Source organism: Monodon monoceros, unplaced genomic scaffold, assembly GCF_005190385.1.
Source record: "Monodon monoceros isolate NGI ecotype Baffin Bay Population unplaced genomic scaffold, NGI_Narwhal_1 Super_Scaffold_5, whole genome shotgun sequence".
Classification (NCBI taxonomy): domain Eukaryota; kingdom Metazoa; phylum Chordata; class Mammalia; order Artiodactyla; family Monodontidae; genus Monodon; species Monodon monoceros.
The window spans coordinates 18,786,701-18,809,291 of NW_021703782.1; the positions used below are offsets into that span (position 1 = coordinate 18,786,701).

Below are 22,591 nucleotides of genomic sequence, written 5' to 3' on the forward strand. Positions count from 1 at the left end.
TTTTTGCGGTACGCGGGCCTCTCACTGTTGTGGCCTCTCCGGTTGCGGAGCACAGGCTCCGGACGCGCAGGCTCAGCGGCCATGGCTCACGGGCCCAGCCGCTCCGCGGCATGTGGGATCTTCCCGGACCGGGGCGCGAACCCGTGTCCCCTGCATCGGCAGGCGGACTCTCAACCACTGCGCCACCAGGGAAGCCCCGCCACTATATTCTTGACCCTACTTCCCCAAGGGTGCCTGACCTTTAAAGAAATCAGCAGATGGTGATGCTTACATATGATTCCTCTCCAACCTGCTTAACTAAAAACAAGAATTTTTAGAGTTGCTCAATCAGATGGGATTGGAGCAGGGCAAAAATATGAACCTTAATTAATACAATGAAGAATAAGTAGGCGTTAACTATTAGTTAACTAATTTTGAAAAATAATATTTAATTTTGAACAAAAGTTCTCTATGTAAGTAGATGTTTCATTAAGCTTTAACTTACTTAAGCAATATTGACCTTAACCCTGCTTTGGACTTGGTGTTCTTAGAACGAGCACAGCATTAATACCTGCTTCTGATCATACACATGGCAACTACTTGTTTGGAAGCCCTAGGTGAGCCAGCCCTAAAAACACTCACATATCCCCTCCCACTTTGTTCTTTTATCTAGTATTAGACAACTAACTAGTTTTTCTTGATTCAATTTGCATCAACATTTATTGACTAACTAATAAAATCTCCAGGGATAAGAAATTAAGTAGAACACAATCTATTAAGTTATAATAAGTTAACAGAGTTCTAAGGAAATTCAAATGAGGGCAGTTTGTTACCCAACGAATATTATCATTTTGTTGCCTATTAGTTTTATAGATAATCTATGTGCTAAGACATAACGGCTTTTTAGCTGACAATTTTCTTCTTACCCTGAATTAAGAAAAAAAATTTTTTCAGTTATACAACATTCTTAGCCTAAATTAAATGGAAGATACACTGTGTATTTTTTATTGTGGTAATAAGATATACATAACAAAAAGTTTACCATTTTAGCCACTTTTAAGTGTACAGTTCTGGACATTAACATTCACATTGTTGTGCAAACATCACCACCCTCCATCTCAAGAACTTTTTCATCTTCTCAAACTGAAACTTTGTCTTCATTAAAGCACTTACAGGCCATTCCTCCCTTCCCCCGGCTCTTGGCGACCATCTAAATTATATTTTTAATAAGAGGAAAAAAGTAATTTCTCCTCCACCTGATGAATCTTCTTCAGGCCACACCCCATCAGCCAATTGCAAACCTGCTGCAGACCTTTACAACACTCCACTTTTAGAGCTTCTCATTCAGAGCAGACTGTGATTTAAAGGTATGAAATGCTAAATATATAATAAATTACATATATTTTAATATTCAAAAAGTTAAGCAAACAAAATTTAATTCTTCTAAAAGGAGCATGGATATGTAATCAGAAGTAGAAACGATGTCCCTGATGTAAAATAGTTATGATTCCAAAGAATCCTAGGGATCTATTGTCCATAAATTACGAGGGGCCACCTGGTGCCCAAGTTCCGGTTGGAGCAGGAACTCAACACATCCCTCAACAAGTCCTCCACAGAGAGACTCTCCATTACATTTTTTTTACATGTTCAGGGTCTTTCAGAAATTTCACTTTATCAGAGGGCATAGAGAAAATGAATTTGCTTTATTTAAAAATGCTGAGGCAATATAAACTATTGTATTTGTTATAAAACAAAAATAAAATCAGTTGTATGTGACTTATTTATTCCTTAGACTTCACACTATTTAAAGGAATAATGGGAAGACATTTTCTATATTTCGCTACATTATAAAATTGTTTTTTACTTATTTCATAAATTAGCCATGGACGGTGTATTCTGGAATGTCACATGTGGCTTACATTCAGTGGAAACATTTTCAGGTAACTTAGGAGGCTCTGTTTCTATACTTGATCTGACAGATGGGCAGCAACATGCAGTAACTGGCATAATTCATACTCCGACAGACTGCTTTTCAATAAAGCACATACCCAGATGCTCTCCTCTCGTCGATATTGCTTCCAGTTCCTCCCGCCATCGCTGAACATCAGGAGGTAGCTGGTCACCCAGTCGGAGCTCCCGTATCCTCCCTGGGTGGCCACAGCTGTGACCTCCATTCTTTCTCCAAGGTCAATCTGCAGCCACTGGTATTTATTTGACACAAGGGGAGACCAGCCACCAGCCCCTTTTTGTGGGAATAAAAATAAGAAAACCGGTAAGGACAGAGAAATCTTTGAAATCTATATTAACCTGTAAGAATGGGATCATAAATAAGATTTATAAAAATCATAGTTTCAAATTCTGCATTATATAATGCTTCATAATTATACAAACACACTCTCACACATACACACAAACACAAAATAAAAACACAGGTTAAATGTAAATGGATGAAGCTTATATTAATTGTTTTGTTTCTTAGTTCATAACCCCTGACTCTCTGGTATTGGGGTGTCCCGCTAAGTGAAATTGCTTAATGGAATAGGTGGACAACTAAACACCATGCCATTACATCAGTGCTTGGAACTAGTGTCTTTATTGGCTTCAATGCATGACTTGCCCTTTGTTGGACATAAAGGAAAATAAAGCTAGAATACCTTAATTCTGGATTCCCAGCATGAGGAGGTACAATGTTGAATGTTGGGATAACAAAGATGGCTATGGCTTAGCCCTACATTCAAGGTGCTTACAGACTCATAGGAGAAGCAGACATTTCACAGAACGATTTGAAATGTAATATGGGAGGGGTGGAGGTGAAAGTGCTTTCTGTGTAGGGAGGGAGAGTTCTAAAAAGGCAGCAAGGAGGGTGAGAGAGAACCCAGAGGAAGTGAATAAGGAGGAGTTTCTCAGGTATTCAAGACAGGTGCAGAGTGGAAATTACTGTGCTTTGTTTTCTCCAGTGCCTGTGAGAAACTGAAGAATTAGGGATACCTGTGAATGTATTATTGATATATTTTGTTCTTCTAGTTTAACAGAAACATGGGTTTTGAATTTGGATTTAGATGTCATATTAAATTTTCTGAATTTAAATTATTATGCAATATAAAAATTGGGAAATAGGTTTGAAATGCATTCGGGAACTGATATTTTGCTAATTGTCCGTGTCTAGAAAACACAGTGTCATGTAAACAGTCCCTAACACAAAAAAGCCAGCTTAAAAAAAATTATTCCCCGGGCTTCCCTGGTGGCTCAGTGGTTGAGAGTCCGCCTGCCGATGCAGGGGACGCGGGTTCGTGCCCCGGTCCGGGAAGATCCCACATTCCGCGGAGCGGCTGGGCCCGTGAGCCATGGCCGCTGAGCCTGTGCGTCCGGAGCCTGTGTTCCGCAGCGGGAGAGGCCACAACAGTGAGAGGCCCGCGTACCACACACAAAAAAATTATTCCGCATTGTCCTGACATCTATTTTGAGGCTCTCATAATAAGGTCTGACACTTTAGACAACATTTATTATCTTTTTATTCGGGGCTATTATTAACATCCATGTCCTGTTTACAAAAGCTGTTACGACCAAGTACATGTCAGGCGGTGTGTGACATGGCTACAAGACAGCTCAAAGGAAAATGGAAGTGGAGCACTTACATCAGGGTGTGGAGGTGAAACTAGCAAGTGGGCACATCTGTTGCTTCACTATGTCCTCCACTAACTGCACTACATGTATAACCCTTAGCAAAATTTAAAGCGTACAAATTCTTTAAAAACTTTCTAAGATTTCCTCATTTCCTGCAATCTTTATTCCAAAATTTCCTCTCAACCACAAGCACAATGTCTTTTCCTTTGATCCACATCTTAAATACGCCACAACTCTGGTGGTTCTGTAATGTATTTTTAAACTTTTTATTTTGAAATAATTTCAGATTTACAAACGAGTTGCAAAGATGGGATAGGGAATTCCTGTCTACTTTTTACTCAGTGTGTCCTAATGTTAATATCTTACATCACCATGGTATTTTTATCAAAACTAAGCTATTAACACTGGTACAATGGTAACAAAACGACAAACTATTTTGATGTCTCCAGTTTTTCCCCTAACTCCCTTTTTCTGTTCCAGGATCCCACATTGCATTTAGTCACCTTGTCTCCTTAGTGTCTTCCAACCTGTGATAATTTTCAGTCTTTGTCTTTAATAACAAGATTGATCACCACCCAACACCTCCCTGCTACTTCTACTGGTTTGTGCAAAGGTCCCATCTAATGTTTGATGAATGATAAGTCCTTCTGGGTTCTAGCTGAGGGTTAACTAATAGTCCCAAGTAACATTACTCTGCAACTGCCTGTAATTTTATAATAATTGCCAAAAGAAGTCAGAAATTAGGTGTTGGCATTTAGCTGATCATTTTAACTTAAAGGTTCTACATTTGAAGTTTTATATGAATCAGTTTAAATCTCTGAGAAACTGCTAAATGTCCTGTATTCTTAGTATCAAAGTTGTAAAGAATGTACTGAAGATACTTTTTCTTTTTGCATTTCACAATCTTTCTCTGTCATCTTTAATTTCTCTTGAAGCAGGAAGTATCATTAACACGGGTACCACATGTACAGAAATGCAAGAGTGAAAAGCATCAGCATGCTTCCAGCATGTTGCCCTGGGACCAGCCTCTCCCACAGATGCAGCCACATCTCTGTCAACCACTCTTCAACATCTGCAGGTAATCAACCTTGAACATTTCCTATTCCTTACAGGTGGTGAGAAGGTGCTACTGGTATGCAAATTAAGCTATCTGATTAAGTAGGTGCCCTGATAAAGTAATGAAACTGCAGAATTCCCTGTGCTGCAAAGCAATTCATTTCAGCTGGATAACACAGCCATGGCGTAATCCCCAGACCCCTGTAGGGTGATGATGTGAGTTACTGTGCATTCACCCATGCACACAGTCCACTGGGGTAGATGCCCTTTTTTCTAATGACTGGAAAAAGTGGGAAATGCACAAATATAACCTGAGGACTGTTAGGGAGCACCAAACAATTTTACTGAGGGGTAAGGGAGATCACTGTTCTGTAATGGAAAACAAAACGAAATACACTGAAACAACATTAAAGTGGGTAAGCTTGAGCACAGCCACCCCACCAGCTGGCAGCCGCAGAGCAGTGGTTCTGAAACTGATCAGCCTGCATTATTAAATGTTGCAAATCTTCAGTAAATTCCCCCTGGGAACCAATACCCCCTGAAACAGAGCCCAGGAATTTGCAATTACTGTTTTGGAGTCACCAGTGCTGAACCCACAAGAAAAGAACTTACCCTCGCACCCAGCTCTTCCCCTGACCGCATCACAGACTGTCTTTTTCCATTGTCACCCTCCTGTCTCCTGCCTCAGCCCCTTAGTTGAATAAAGTGTCACAATTTATACAAAGGAGAACATGTCCAGAGGGTCTGACTTGCACAGAACAAGGTTCCACAGCTTGGGACACTGAACACAAAACATCCCTCCCAGCAAAGTGTGATAGGTATGCTTTAGGGCTGCAATGAGAATTCAAGAAGCTGTGTTAGAGCATCTAGCACAATACTTTCTCTCCCATACACGATCACAAGATGGGAGACAGTCATGGTGAAAGAGGGGTGACATCCAGAGTGTGGGGCATTGCAGTCTTTTCATTACTGAATGGCCCGTTACCTGCCACTTTATACTAGATAAAGGAGAGAAAATGAGGAAAGCCAAAACTTGTCACAAGCATGTGATGTGCTCAGGACCCTCTCAGATGCTCTAAGTGCTACTTCACAACTCCTCCATGCACCGGGCAAGTGGGACAGGTGTTACAATCTCTGCTTTGCAGGCAAGCAAAAAACAATCATTTTAGGTTCGGGTGAGGGTATTTTATTAAAGCTTAGCTCCCTTTTCATTCTCTACCCCTTCTAAGAACATATCCCTGTGATTTGTCAGTTATTCAGTATTGTTTGCTTATCAATAGCCAGACTGTCTTTTATACTGATATACTGGCAGATATCTTGGAAGGTTTCTGTCTCTAGTTATCCCTGTGTGATTGTTTCCCCCACCTTTGGTTGGCTCAGACACAGGCAGCGACTTGTGTCTCTGGGGAGAGGAAAGGCTGAACAGGAAACTCTCAGCTAGGGCCCTAATTATTCTGGTCACTGATCAAGATGAAAATGACCCCTACTCCTGGTGGCCACGGGGCATGCACTGTCATAATGAGTATCAGCTTTGTGCAGAGGGGGAAATTACCCAGAGGTGGAAATTACCCAGAGGTGAAAAGGAGAATAGCTCATGCCTTCTTCAAGTTGGAACAAGGTCCAGGGCAGAAAGATACCTAAGGGAGCAAAGTCAAGTGGGATAATTTGAAGTGAACAGATTCACCTATCTCCAGGGCATCTAAATGTCAAACAAGTAAATGGCTAAATTGAAATGGTAACCAAGGGAAGTTTCCCTCCAAGATCTTCATTACATTGTCTCAAATGGGAGCTCATCAAGCTCTGTGTATTTCTTTCTTCACTTAAATGCATCTTAATTCACAGAAAACTCATTCCAGATTCCAGGCAGGGCTGGGTGAGTGGGGAGAGGGTGAGATAAGCAGGAGTGACAGATGTTCCCAGGAAAAAGGGGCCATAGGGCGGCAGGGCCTGGGGATGCTCCCTGACCATCCCACTCAGAGATCTCTGGGAGGTATATATTGATGTTTTTGTCACAACCCTGCCTACATTTCTGAGGGAAATTTAAGCATTTGCTCCAGCTCTGATTTCTTAAGGAGCAATTCCAACTATCTACATATACCATTTCTGGCTATCAGGATGTAAAAAATGCAGAAATCCTCCCTCTGGACTTGTCTAGGTAACCTCTGATTCCCTTTCTGCTATGCAGTCTGCTAGAAGCCTGAGCAGGAGAGAACAGGTAGTTTTCCAAAAACTGCATCCATAATGAAAAAAATCACACACAGCTGCCTAATTGTAAAACAGACTCCTGTACTAAATGCAGACATACCCTATAATGGTTTTGTAAACAGACAATTAAAAATTAAATTAAAAATAAGTGTATACTTGTTAATTTGTGATTCAAATTAAATGCCAGTAATATTAAAGGAAAAAAACACAGTGTGACTGTTCATATGTGACTCCCTTAAGTTCTATGTGCAGTGTCCCCAGTGACCACTTTCAATGCCCTTGGCATTTAACATTCATGGCTGCAGCTCCTTCTGCATAAAATAAACAAAAATCCATTGCTACTGTGTGTTTTGTTTTGCTTCTCTCATAGACACTCCTGACCAAGTTTTAAAGAGACACACGGTAGGTAGAGAGGCATTCGGATCTGAGTTGATCTCAGGCTTTGCAGTTCTTATTTGTTTGAAGTTCTGTTATTGACGAGACTATAAGATGATTTTGCTAATTTCTCACCTTAGAAATAAAATAAGAATTGCCCAGCAAGCCTATAAATCATCCAGACATGTACTAAATACCTCATTCATGACTGAATAAAATGTATGACCAAGTTTATTTGTGCATCTCCTGTGAAATCTTCATGTTTATGAGAGATGCAGCTCTGAGATCTTGTCTAATTCTATAAAAGCATCATTGTGCATCTTTCAGAGGCCCCCTGAGTTATTCAGAACAGATATGATTCCAGATCATCCTTGAGGTCACTCAGAATAGCTGCATCTCCCTCTGATATGTAGAGAACAGTGAGGAATCCAGGATGCCCAGAAGGGCAGGAGGCCAGGTACTCTGCTCCAAAGCCCCCACCGCTTCCCAGGGACACACCATTACTCTTCTTAAAGCAATGGCTCCTTTCTCTTTTTAATTAAATTCAGTGTAGGATCATGTCAGGAAATGCAAGGGTGAGATGCTCAAATAAAACCATGAGTACTAAATTATCTATCCATACTTGACTGCTCACTTAGCCAGAAGCCTTTGGAAAAAAAGTCCATTGATCGTAAAACTTACATTTTCTTTAGGGATGTTATGTAGCTGAATTCATTACAATTTGTAAGCACACTGTGAAAGCCTTGGATAAAAAGAGATATGTACAGACGAGCTGCTATACAAAATAGAGTAGTAAAATGAGAATGCAAAAAGGATGAGGTCTAAGCATCACAAAATATAAATACTACTGACAAAGGTGCATTTTTTTGGGGGGTAGGCATTCATCCCCAGCAAAGCATGGCATTATTTTGTGTCGGAGAAAAGCCTGCTCCACTGGATTTCCTTGGAGGATAACCCTGGAAATAATCTAGACTCCGATAATTCCCTTCTCAAAAATCTTATTGATGACCATTTGCTGGCAATCAATAGGGAAGGAAGATATCAAAACAAACCAAAAAATGGATGATAAGCAAGAGGAAAGGTAGCAGATGAATACTAGCTGATATGATGAGCCTGCTGCTTTCTTCAACTTCATTAAACTCAGTATAATTAATTTTTGAGCTATAAGAAGGAATATGAACTAAAAATGAAAATAATTCTGTCTGTGAAAGAATCAGGGTAGATTGACAAGAAGACAGTTGCAGACTCACCGTCTCTGCGATTGAGACTTGCAAAGCCAGGGCCGTGGCTGCTGGACAGCTCTGAGGAGCTGCTGAAGGAAGCCCGGGGCAAGGCAGACGCCAGAGGAGCATCACAGCTATCTGGGGGGAAACACCACGTTTGGGTTAATACACTGATTAAAGCTTTCCTGTCTTCTCTTCCTCTCTTCTTCCTTCCCTTTTATTTTCCTTTCCTTCCTATTTCCCTGCCACCCTCCCTTCTTTTCTTCCTTAATTTCCTTTCTTTTTAGTTAACAGGCTAGGAAAACGCTAGAGCCTGTGGCAAACATCAGTCTTGATCAGAGGTGTGTTAGTAAATGTTTAACAACAGGCTCTTAAGGAAAATTAAAAACCCTGATTGGTAGCATTTGCCACTTTCTATGGTGTAAATACTCGTACCATGGCCAATTCAAAGCTATCAACGTGATGTCACTGACCATGAAGTCGGAAAAAGAATGCACACATCACATCATTATATAGTATTTTCACCACGCAGACACAAGGTATGTAAATAACCTCAAGAGCACTGATAACAGCAAGATGACATAAAATAAAGTAGGAAGTGGTGAGTTTTCAGAATGTATTACTTTTGTTTTAATATGATTTAATTAATTACATTTATATAATTTAATTTTTAATAATGATTGTATTTTCATGCAAAATTCATGAGAAGTTAATGATTGGCTCTTGCTAGCTGCTAAAAACTGGTTCCAGCACATCACTCCTAAATGGGAAAATATTAAAAGTATTTCCTTGAAAATCAGAAAGAACACTTTCACAGGCACCACTGTTTCTATTGAACATTGCACTGAAAGTCCTATCAGTACGTAAGAGAAAATTTAAAAATTAAAAGCACAAAATTGGGGGAAAAAAAAGCAACCGTTATCATTTCCAGATGATATGATTATGGAGGTAGAAATTCTGAAAGTCACTGGCTAGCTTAACAATTCATTATACAAAAACTGATAGTATTTCTAAACTTATCCATAGTTAGAAATTAAATTAAATAGAATAGCAAATACTAACAAAACATATGAAGTATCTAAGAATGAATCTTACAGAATTTGCAGGACATTTATGGGGATTATTATAAAAATTGTATTGAAAGACATTAAAGAAAAACTACATAAATTCAGACTACAATGATTGCAAATAGGAAGACTACTTTTAAGGTACTGGTTTTCCCTAGCTTGATCTAAAGATTCATTAGAAGTTCAATCAAAGCTCAGGAGGGTTTTTCACAGAACTTGAAGCAGTGAACCACTGCTCAGGGGTTCTTAACATGTGGTACAAATACGATATAGGGGGTCCGTTGAGATGAATGGAACAAATTACATCTTTATTTTCACTAACCTCTAGCTAAAATTTAGCATATTCTTCAGTCAAAAATGTAGACAAACCAGACTATATTCACCAGTGCCCGTGCATTTGTTACCAACATAAGTTACAGATATTTTAACAGCAATCGTTGTCACAGATATCTAGAAATATTGTTTATGGTCCCCTTTACTTCAAAATAACAGTATTTATTAAAGTCACCACTAGATCTTGTTTTTTAATGCGCTAATAACTAAGAAGACATTATGTTACAATTTCTAGTACATTGATATCAGAATTTCAATATAACTATCTACTTTGTAACCCTATGTATACATTTTATGCATTTACAAGCATTGCTGTGAGAAGGGGTCAGGCTTCAGCAAAGTGCCCGAAGGGTCCGTGGCACAAGGAAGAGCAAAGAAGCACCCACCCATGGTGTGTGCACTGCAAGTACAAAGCTGTTGAGACATTACTGGGGCATTATTAGCCATTCAGAAAATTCCAGAAGATTGGGATCATCCACAGTCAGCTGTGCTAACTCGAATGTTAACGTGACAACTTCTCAGGGGTGACAGCCTGTTGAGCAGACCAGGCCTGCATCATTCCCCCTTTAGGTAAAGGGGTCCCAGGGATCTAACTAACCTGCTCAAAGTCACAGAGCTGGTTGAGGGTAAGTGAAGATTATCTCCATCAACTGTTTAGCTTGGGAAGCCTGCTCCTTTCCCAGCCTCCCCCACCCCCCCAGCACGGCTTCCTTTCTGAGTCTCCCCAGACGCTCCCCACTCAGTCCCCTCTGCTCACATCTTTCTCATCTCACCATATTGGGGTCTCTCCTTTCTGGGTTGGAAACAGTGAGGACCAAGTGTAGATCCTGGAGGCAGACAGGGTGTGGGCATGGCATTTACCAAGCTGCCTACTCTTGGGAAGTCACTGGCCCTCCCTAAGCCTCAGTTACCTCATCTGTACAATGAGGATGTCACACAACTGAATCACACAACTGGACAAAGGGGAATCACACAACTCATAGGGTTTCTATGAGAATTTAAAGTGTTTGCTTTTATTATTTTCAGTATGGTAAGACAAGTCATCACATAAGCTTCTTCAAAATATTCTATAAGGACGTTTTCCCTACAGAGAGATATAGAAGGCAGCATTCAACGTTCCAAGCCATATTCTCATTTTTTATTCTTTCCTCAAAAGAAGGCATATGAATCTTAGTCTTGAAAAAAAGAAAGAGTAAGATGTACTTGCTCTTATGAAGTCATCTTCGCCTTTGAGAAACAATCTTAAAAGTGATCATTTTCTTTACAACCCTAATTGGTTGTTCCAACTCACTTCCACACAGTCAAATTTGAGAATGCACGTGATCAAAAAATGTGACCATGTCCAATAAGGTACTTGGAAAAGAGCGGCTCTGTGTTTGGACAGTGTTTTCTGTACATTCACTGTGTTTTTAACTAAATTACATTCAAGTAAGGTGAAGTCTCAGATGCCCCCCAAAAATCTCCTTAACCGTTGTTTTCAATCTGAAATGTCTATATTTTATACTACGATTTCTGGAGCCAAAATTGTTAAGACAATTTAATTTTCTTTTTCTGGAATCATTAAAAAATATTTGATTTCCACTGAATATTATTCTTATCAAAAGTCTGATAGATACTATTTCTATCCAAAAAAGAAAGATGAATCCTGAAATGCTTCAAAGTTACAACAATTATTCATAAATAATTGTTTTTAACAAACGAGATGGCAAAACAACTGAAAAGTACAACTATTTACCACTTAGGGGGAAAATGAGGTGAGTACAAGTAATAACCTTATAAGAATTAACAAATGAAAATAGATAATATTACAGTTAAATAGGCTAAAGCAAGTTTATTTCTCTTCATAATAACACTCACATTAATAAGAAATTATTCTATGAAATAATCTCAGTTTTGAAATGCATTCATTCCTTTAGAAGCTCAAATGTACTCAGAAGCTCAGAAAAGCTTAGGAACTCTAAAGGGAAACTGATGATCCATTGTAATGTGTCTTATAGAAAATACAAACACACCATAATGGTTCATGATTTATGTATGATTCAGATCAGAGTGCTCAGAACATCCTTGTGTGCATGCTTCTATAACAAATTCTTATGCATTAAACGATCAAACATCTCAGCAGCTGTACCTATTGTAACATCATTTTAATCAATAGCCTATTGTTTGTCCTGCCAACAGAACAGCTTTATACTGAAATTATTAAACAATATTTCAGCTTCTGTTTTTAAAAATTATATATTTTTTTTCTCCAGGTAAAATCTTAGAAATTTGGAACTTCCCATAGCTGGGGAAAACATAGTTGCCTTAATCCTCTCAATCTAAGTGACACTATCTGAGTGTTTTCCAAACCCTTGACCTCCTCCTAAAACTACTTAAATCTACCCCCTCCATAAATAAAAAACAGTCCCAGACAAACCTCTTTGGATTACTACAGCTCATTGGTGATGCATGCTCTTAGTTTCTTCAGAACGTTCAAATCCAGTTTATACACAACTGTATATAAATGGCATCTTTCCAATATGCATTATGGTCTAAACTAGACTAAAAATTCCTCAGCAAAGAAAATGCCACTTTACTGAATTCATTGATGAGCTCTAGTAGTTTTCTGGTGGCATCTTTAGGATTTTCTACGTCTAATATCATATCATCTGCAAACAGTGACAGTTTTACTTCTTTCTTTTCCAATTTAGATTCCTTTTCTTTTTCTTCTCTGTTTGCCATAGCTAGGACTTCCAAAACTATGTTGAATAAAAGTGGTGAGAGTGGACATCCTTGTCTTGCTCCTGATCTTAGAGGACATGCTTTTAGATTTTCACTGTTGAGTATGATGTTAGCTGTAGGTTAGTTGTATATGGCCTATATTATTTTGAAATATGTTCCCTCTGTGCCCCTTTCTGGAGAGTCTTTAATCATAAATAGGTGTTGAATTTTGTCAAAAGCTTTTTCTGCATCTATTGAGATGATCATATGGTTTTTATTCTTTAACTTGTTGATGTGGTGAATCACAGCCATTGATTTGCAGATACTGAAAAACCCTTGCATCCCTAGGATAAATCCCACTTGATCATAGTGTATGATCCTTTTAATGTATTGTTGGATTTGGATTGCTAGTATTTTGTTGAGGACAGATGAATGGATAAAGAAGATGTGGTATATATATACAATGGGATATTACTCAGCCATTAAAAAGAATGAAATAATGCCATTTGCAGCAACATGGATGGACCTGGAGATTATCATACTAAGTGAAATAAGTCAGACAGAGAAAGACAAATATCTATTAAAAAATTTGAAACAATAATTTAAATAATTCTTTTAATAATATAATAATAACCTTCCAAAACAGAAGGCACAAAGTCCAGAGGGCTTCCCTGGTGAATTCTGCCAAATATTTAAGGAAGAAATCATGCCATGTCTCCATAATCCCTTTTAGAAGATAGAAGCAGAGGAATACTTTTTAACTTATTCTATGAGGCTAATATTAGCATAATACCAAAACCAATCACAGATATTACAAGAAAAGAAACCTACAGACCAATATTTCTCATGAACACAGATGCAAAATGCTCAACAAAATATTAGCAATCAAATCCAACAATGTATAAGAATTACAGGGAATTCCCTGGCAGTCCAGTGGTTAGGACTCCATGCTTCCACTGCAGGGGGCCCGGGTTCAATCGCTGGTGAGGGAACTAGGATCCCACAAGCCACACGGTGTGGCCAAAAAAAAATAAAGTAAAATAAAATTTTTAACAAATAGATTTAAAATAAATAGAAGAAGAATTACATACTGAAACAAGTGGAATTTGTTCCAGGTATTCAGGGCTGGTTCAACATTCAAAAATCAGTTTATGTAATCCATCATATCCACAAGCTAACAAAGAAAAATCACATGGTACTATCAATAGATGAAGAAAAGCATCTGACAAAATCCAACACCCATCCATGGTAAAAACTCTTGGTAAACTAGGAATAGAGTTGAACTTTCTCAAATTGATAAAGAGTATCTACCAAAAACTTACAGCTAACACCACACTTAATGGTGAGAAACTTGAAACTTTCCCCGCTAAGGTCAAGACTAGGCAAAGATTTTCCCTCTCACCACTCCTTTTCCACATCCTACTAGAAGTCTTAGTTAATGCAATTAGACAAGAAAAGGAAATAGAAGGGATACAGATTAGGAAAGAAATGTCTTTGTTATGGATGACAAGATCATCTATGCAAAAACTCCTGGAACTAATAAGTGGTTATAGCAAGGTCACAGGATACAAGGTTAAAATACAAAAGTCAATTGTTTTTCTATATACCAGCAATGATCAAGTGGAATTAGGACTCTGAAACACTATGCTATTTACATTAGCACCTAAAAAATATAAAATACTGAGGTATAAATCTAACAAAATATGCATGAGATCCATATGAGGAAAACTACAAAACTCTGAGGAATTAATCAAGGAAGAACTAAATAAATGGAGAGATACTCCATGTTCATGGACAATACTCAATATTGTCAAGATTTCAGTTTTTCCCAATTTGATCTATAGATTCAAGGCAATCTCAATCAAAATTCAGGCAAGTTATTTTGTGGATATCAACAAACTGATTCTAAAGTTTATGTGGTGAAGCAAAAGACCCAGAATAACCAAAACAATATTGAAGAAGAACAGAGTGGTAGGAATGACACTACCTGATTTCAAGACTTACCATAAAGGTACAGTAATTAAGACAGTGTATTGGCAAAAGAACTGACAAATAGATCAGTGAAACAGAACAGAGAGCCCTGAAGTAGACCTACACAAATATAATCAATTGACCTTTGACAAAGTAGTGAAGGCAATACAATAGAGCAAAGATAGTCTTTTCAATAAGTGGTAATGGAACAAATGGACTTCCATAAGCAAAAACATGAATCTAGACACAGACTTTTCACCCTTCACAAAAATTAATTCAAAATGGTTCACAGATCTAACTGTAAAGCACAAAACTATAAAACTCCTTGAAGATAACATAGGAGAAAATCTAGATGAACTTGTGTTCTGCAAAGACTTTGTAGATACAAAGCCACAATCCATGAAGAAAAGAATTGATAAGATGGACTTTATTAAAATTAAAAATGTCTGCCCTGCAAAAGGCAGTCAAGAGAATGAAAACACAAGCCATAGGATGGGAGAAAATATTTGTAAAATACACATCGAACAAATGACTTTTATCCAAAATATGCAAAGAACTCAAACTTACCAATAAGAAAACAAACAACTCCAATTAAAATATGGTCCAAAGCTGACTTTAACAGACACTTCACCGAAGAAGATATACAGATGAGAAAGAAGTATATGAAAAGATGCTCCACATCATATGTCTTCAGAGAAATGCACATTAAAACAACAATGAGATACCACTACACTCCTATGAAAATGGTCAAAATCTGGAACACGAATGACACCAAATGCTGGCGAGGATGGAGAGCAACAGGAACTCTCATTGCTGGTGGGAATGCAAAATGGTGCAGCCTTTTTGGAAGACTGGCCGGTTCTTACAAAACTAAACATATTCCTACATGCAATCCAAAATCTGTTCCTTGGTATTTACCCAAAGGGATTGAAAACTTATGTCTACACAAAAACATGCACAAAAATGTTTATAGCAGCTTTAGTCATTAAACTCCAACGCTTGGAAGCAACCAAGAAACAAACTGTGGTACATCCATATAGTGGAACATTAGTAATAAAAAGCAATGACCCGTCAAGCCATGAAAAGACACAGAAGAAACTTAAATGCATATTACTAAGTGAAAGAAGCCAGTCTTAAAAGGCTACATACCATATGATTCTAGCTATATGATATTCTAGATAAAACAGAAGTGTGAAGCCAGTAAAATGATCAGTGGTTGCCAGTGTTTAGATGGGAGAGAGGAATGAATAAGAGGAACACAAGGGATTTTAAGAGCAGTGAAACTATTCTGTATAATAATATAATGCTGGATACATGTCATTATACATTTGTCCAAACCCACAGAATGTACAACACCAAGAGTGAACCATAAACTATGGACTTGGGGTGACTATCATGTGTCAGCGCAGGTTCATCAATTGTAAAATAAAAAAAGTTATCAACACCACTCTGGAGAAGGATGCTGGTAATGGAGGAGGCTAAGCATGTGTGAGGGAAGGGGGTATATGGGAAATCTCTGTACTTTCTGCTCAATTTTACATAAACCTAAAACTGCTCAAAAAATAAAGTTTATTTTTTAAAAAGGGCAGGGGGTCTTTCTCTTTATCAACTACCCTGAGTATTCACTTAAAAATAAATGCTATGATTTAAATAACTTACTGAGAAAGAAGAGAAACTTTCAGGGTTTTTTTCCCCCAGTTATACATCCAGGAGCCCATTTATAAAACTTAGTTCTATCCCTCCATGGTTTTAAAATTGTGCAAGGGTGTGACTCTACCAGCCTTCAGAGGAATCAAATATCTGGAGGGAGAATGGTTGTAGTTTTTCATGGATTGCCCTGCTTTAGCACCCTAAGCAGACAAGGATTTAGACCTGTTGTAAAGGTCAATTTTAATTAGCCCAATTATTATTCCCTCATGACTGCTGAAAAATTATATTCAGCAAAAGGAACAGATTCCCAGTGATGGGAGTGTTTCTAAAATTATAACTTGTGCCAGTTTAATGAATCATACTGCTTCTCATATAGGAACAGCACTGTTGTTTTTTTTTAAAGAACCACTATTTATCTTTATTTCTCCAGCTTCTATCACAGTGCCTAGCACATGGTAAGCATTTGATAAATGTTTCCTGAATTAAATTGATCACAAGTCCAAGAGCAACTTTCTTAAATCTCCATATGTAAGTTATATTTCAACCCTGAAATATATTGAGCTTAAAACATTGAAACAGCCAAGTTCATCCTAACAGAAAAATCATGTGGTCTTAATTTCCAGGCTGGGTGTGGGGTAGGTATGTGATAGTGGGACCCAGGAAAATATAGATAGAGAAGAGGGGTTCTCACTAATAGGAAGGGACTGTCAATGAAGTATTCATTTCAGAAGGCATTCTCAATCCTGCTTAAACAGGGCATGTCAGTAAAATTCAGCAATCCAACACACTCAGATATTTTTCAAAAATAATTCACAAATGGAAAGATTAGAACATGTCTGTGTTACAAGTAACATCTCTAGATTTATCAAGATTGTATAATTTTGTGCAATGAAATTCAGGGGAGAAATAGACACAGCAGTTTTTCAGACACTGATACCCAAGGGGCAATTCCCCATCCCTGCCCCTGAAATTCTGATTTAGTGAGAGGATTTATTTGTGTACTTAAGGAAGACACATTCTGTTCTTCAGAGAAGGAAATGTACAACACTCGGGACAGGAGCTGAGAGATCTCTGCAGTGGATGAAAACCTCAACTGTGCCAGGAGAGACCCTCAACGTGGCCACCAGGAGTATGCACTAAATTGCAGCCCTGGTATCTGTATTATGTTCTGTGGTTATTAAACCAGAATTGGAGAGTTGGGCAGTGTAAAAGACATACTTTCAAAAACCTGAAGCCCTAATCACGCTAGTGCCCAGAAAGATGCACTTGGGAAACTCAGCTGTTGACTCATATTAGTATTGATATTACTTTAAATATTTAGTTTAAAAAGATTTTCACTATCCATAGCTCATTAAATTGGAAAACTTCCTTGCTTGTATATAAATCTGAAATATCCATTTAAGGGGCAAAATCTAATATTCCACACAACTTACTCAAATTGTTGAAATAGTCACAGAGCAATGAAATATGCAGTTTTGGGGTGATGTCAGTATCATGATAGTGTGAATCGTTCCTTTTTTTTCTCTCTCCTTTGATTTACAGCTATTAGGACGTCCATAACCAGAAAAAAAAAAAAAAAAGCATCTATCCACAGCATACACCGACATCCAAGAGATCCATCCACCTGTGCATCCAAAGTGGGTGGACTGGACCATGGAGTAGGGAGCAGAGATTGAGGGAAGTGGCTGCAGAGCTGGTGGCAGGAGGCTGTGACAGCATAGAAGGCGGCTGCTGTTCTGGCAGCAAGCCAGCACAACCTTTCTGGCAGAGGAGGTGGAGGATGAAGGCAGTGACTGAAAGTCTGTCCAGCCACATGTGTTACAGCTGGCGGGACCAGTTTCTCTCTCTGAGGAGAGACTGCAGTGAATGGGCAGAGGGAAAGGAAAGGTAAGTAGATAGACAAAGAGAACTGAAGTAAAATGTCTCCTGCTGTCTGCCCTTGGAGGCAAGGGGACCAACCACCCAAGGACCCCTGGGACTCCACCCCCATCCCAACTTGAGGATACCTCTACCAGGCCATGGACACCCACAAAGCCCCAAGTGCTAAGTACACACACCTACCCCCCGTGCCCACATTCTGCCACCACGCGTTGTTTTTTTTGTTGTTGTTTTTGTTTTGTTTTGTTTTAACTGTGTGGGTTCCCAATCTTAGAAGCAACTAGTTAACGCTGGTAAGAGCAACCAAAAACTTGTGCCATAGCGCCACCTTCTGTAAAGGAAGGCTCCTAACTACCAACCTGTTGCATTCTTAGGCTCAAAGTAAACAAAGTCTTAACCTAAATAAAAATGGTGTTCCATTTTTTATTTAGGGAATCATGGTAATACGGTATCGCAAAAAATAAAAAGACAATTTTCTAGCAACTAAACCCAAAGGTATGGAATATTGTGATCTAACTGATAAAGAGTTTTAAATGGTTGTTATGAAGAAATTCAATAGAAAACTCATAAAGGCAATGCAATGATATTAGGAATGAAAATAACAAGCAGAAGGAATACTTTACCAAAGAGATTAAAATTCTAAAAAAGAATCAGAGATTTCTAGAGCTGAAGAACTCAATAAATGAGATAAAGAATGCATTACAATGCACTTGAAATAGAGCAGATCAGGTAGAAGAGAGAATTAGCAAGCTCAAGGACAGAAATATAGAAATAATTCAGGTGGAAGAAGAGAGTGAACTAAGATTTTTAAAAAGTGAAGCCTATGAGAAATATCTGATTCTATTGGAAAGGTAAACGTAAGAATAATGGGCATCCCAGAAGGAGAAGAGAGTGGGAAGGGGACAGAGTTTATTTAAAGAAATAATAGCTGAGAAATTCCCAAACCTGGGGATGGGATGAATATACAGATCCACAAAGCTAACAGAATATCTTGTTATCTCATCACAAAAAGAGCTCTAAAACACATCTTAATGAAGCTGTCAAAATTCAATTATAAAGAAGCAATTTTAAAGGCAGCCGGGGAGGGGGGGAAAGACAGCAACCTACAAAGGTACCCCCATTAGGCTACAGTAGATTTCTCAGCAGAAAATTTTCAGGTCAGGAGACAGATAGTGGAATGACATATTCAAAATATTGAAAGATAAAAATTTCCATCTAAGAATACTCTATGTGACAGTTATCCTTCAGATATAAAGGAGAATTAAAACCCTTCCCAGACAAACTAAAGCTGAGGGAGTTTACCACCACTAGACTTGCCTTATGAGAAATGTTGAAAGGAGCTCTTCAAGCTGAAACAAAAAGACAAAAGTACACAAAACTCTGATTAAGATGATAAATACTCATAATTAGAATACTGTAAATCATTTTTAGAACAGTATATTAAATTCTTAACTATAATATAATGGTTAAAGGAAAAGAGCATTAAAAATAGCTATAGATACTACAACTTGGTAATGAAATCACAGCATAGAGATAATTTCTAACATTAAAAATATGAAAGGGGAAGAGTAAGTAAGCAGATGAAACCTTTATAGGTAAATGAAGATAAACTGGCATCAGCAGGAAAGGGGCTATTTTACCTGTAAGATGTTTTATGTAAACTTCATGGTAACAACAAGCAAAAATCTAGAGCAGAAACATAAACATAAAAAAGGGGAGAGTGAGCAAATCACCATGGAAAACCACCAACTTATAAAGGCAAACAGAAAGAGAAGAAAAAAGGAACAACAGAGAGACAAAATAAGCAGAAGGCAAAAGATAAAATGGCACTAGTAAATTCTTACATATCAATAATCACCCCTAAATGTAAACAGATTGAACTCACCGATCAAAAGGCACATAGTGGGTGGATGGCTGAAAAACCAAGGTCCAGCGCTATGCTCTCTACAGAAGACTCATTTCAGCTCTACACGCACATAGGCTCAAAGTGAAAGGATGGAAGATGATATTCCAAGCAAATAGAAATGAAAAGAAGGTGGATATAGCCATCCTTGTATCAGACAAAACACACTTCAAGCCAAAAAAGGTAAGAAGAGACAAAGAAGGTCAGTAAAGGGGTCACTACATGAAGAAGATATAACAATAATAAATATGTACGTTCCCAAAACCTGATCACTGAAATATATAAGTATGTAATAATAGATATTAAGGAACAAATAGACAACAATGCAGTAATTGTAGGAACTTCAATACCCCACTATCAGCAATGGATAGATTGTCTTGACAGAAAATCAACAAAGAAACGTTGGACTTGAACCACACCTTAGAACAAATAGATTTAATAGACACATATAGAATATTCCATCCAACAGTAGCAGAACACACATTCTTCTCAAGTGCACATAGAACATTCAGGCTGTATCATATGATAGGTCACAAAACAAATCTTAGCAAACTTAAGAAGACTGAAATTGTATCAGCTATCTTCTGTGACCACAATTGGCATGAAACTAGAAGTCCACAACAAGAGGGAGATGAGAAGATCTACAAACATGTGGAAAGTAAACACACGCCTAAACAATCGTTGTGTCAAAGAAGAAATCAAAAAGGAAATAAAAAATATCTCAGAACAAATGAAAATGAAAACACAACATATCAAATATCATGGCATGCAGCAAAAGCAGATCTGAGTGGAAAGTTTATAGTAATAAACACATTAAGATGTTAGAAAAATCTCAAGTAAATAACCTAACTTTATACCTCAAGGAACTAGAAAAAGAAGAAAAGATTAAGCCCAAAGTTAGCAGAACTAAGGAAATAGTAAGTATCAGAATGCAAATAAATGAAATACAAACCAGAAAAACAATAGAAAGGATCAAGGAAACTACAAAATATTTCTTCAAAAAGATAAACAACATTGACAAACCTTTAGTTAGACTAAGGAAAAAACAGAAGAGTCAAATAAATAAAATTAGAAATGAAAAGAGAAGACATTACAACTGATACTACAGAAATACATAGAATCATAAGACACTACTATGAACAATTATATGTCAATACAACCTAAATTAAATGGATACATTTCTAGAAACACAAACCTACCATGACTGAATCAGGAAGAAATAGAAAGTAGGAACAGACCAATAATGAGTAAAGACACTGTATCAGTAATTTAAAAATCCCCAACACAGAAAACTCCAGGACCAGATAACTCCCCTGCATAATTCTATCAAACATTTAAAGAAGTAATACCAATCCTCCTCAAACTCTTCCAAAATATTGAGGGGGAGAAAACACTTCCAAACTTGTTCTATGAGGCTAGCATTACCTTGATAGCAAAGCCAGATAAGGATACCACAAGAAAAGAAAACTATAGACCAATATCCCTGATGAACATAGGTGCAAAAATTCTCAACAAAATATTAGCAAACCAAATTCAAGAACACATTAATAGAAATATATACGATGACCAAGCGGAATTTATTCCTAGGATGAAAGGATGGGTCAACATATGCAAATCAATAAATCCAACACATCACATCAATAAAATAAAAAATAAAAATCAAATGATTTTTTCAATAGAGAAAGAAAAAGCATTTGACATAAAACAGCATCGTTTCATAATAAAAACCCTTAACAGACTGGGTATAGAAGGAACATACTTCAACATAAAGGCCATGTATAACAAACACAAGGGTAACATTATACCTGATGGAGAGAAATGGAAAGTGTTTCTTCTGAGACCAGGAACAAGGCAAGGATGCCCAGTCTCACTACTCTTATTCAATATAGTACTGGAAGTCCTAGCCAGAGCAATTATGCAAGACAAAGAAATAAAATATATCCAAATCAGAAATGAAGAAGTAAAACTGTCATTATTTGCTGATGCTATGATTGAACATATAGAAAATCCCAAAGAATCAGCCAAAAAACTATTGAAATTAACCAATGATTTCAGTAAATTGGCAGGATACAAAGTCAACATACAGAACTCAATTTGATTCCTCTACACTAATAATAAAGCATCTGAGAAAGAAATAAACAAAACCATCCCTTTCACAATAGCATCAAAAACAATAAAATACTTAGGAATAAATTTAACCAAGGAAGTGAAAGATCTGTACAATTAGAACTGCAAAACTGCTGAAAGAAATCAAGGACACAAACAAATGGAAAGACACAAACAAAATCAAAGAAATTGAAGACACAAACCAATGTTCAAGCATCCAAAGAGTTAATATTGTTAAAATATCAATAGTTCTAAAGCCATCAACAAATTGAACATAGTCCTCACCAAAATACCAAAGGCATTCTTCACAGAAATAGAAGAAACAATCCTAAAATGTGTGTGGAACCACAAAAGACCTCAAACAGCCAAAGCAATCTTGAGAGAAAAGAGCAAAGCCAGAGATACCACACTTCTGGATTTCAAGCTATACCACAAAGCCATAGTAGAAAAACAGTATTGTACTTGGGGGAAAAAAAGACATATTGACCAACGGAACAGAATAGAGAGCCCAGAATTAAACC

General features: G+C 37.6%; 1 protein-coding gene across 5 annotated transcripts in view; it reads right to left on the reverse strand.

The window, feature by feature from the left end:
- LOC114884218 (contactin-associated protein-like 3) overlaps positions 1–22,591 on the reverse strand; it is a 186,548-nt gene that overhangs the window by 139,747 nt on the left and 24,210 nt on the right. For 3 of the 5 annotated variants that reach the window (XM_029203035.1, XM_029203033.1, XM_029203032.1), the window contains exons 1-2: positions 8,490–8,601; positions 2,028–2,221 (exon numbers count right to left, since the gene is read on the reverse strand). In XM_029203035.1, coding sequence (XP_029058868.1) covers positions 2,028–2,153 — 126 coding nt within the window. In that variant the 5' untranslated portion in view covers positions 2,154–2,221; positions 8,490–8,601. Of the gene's footprint in view, positions 1–2,027; positions 2,222–8,489; positions 8,602–22,591 lie in introns of those variants that run through there. The other 2 variants (XM_029203034.1, XM_029203031.1) reach the window with 2 other exon arrangements.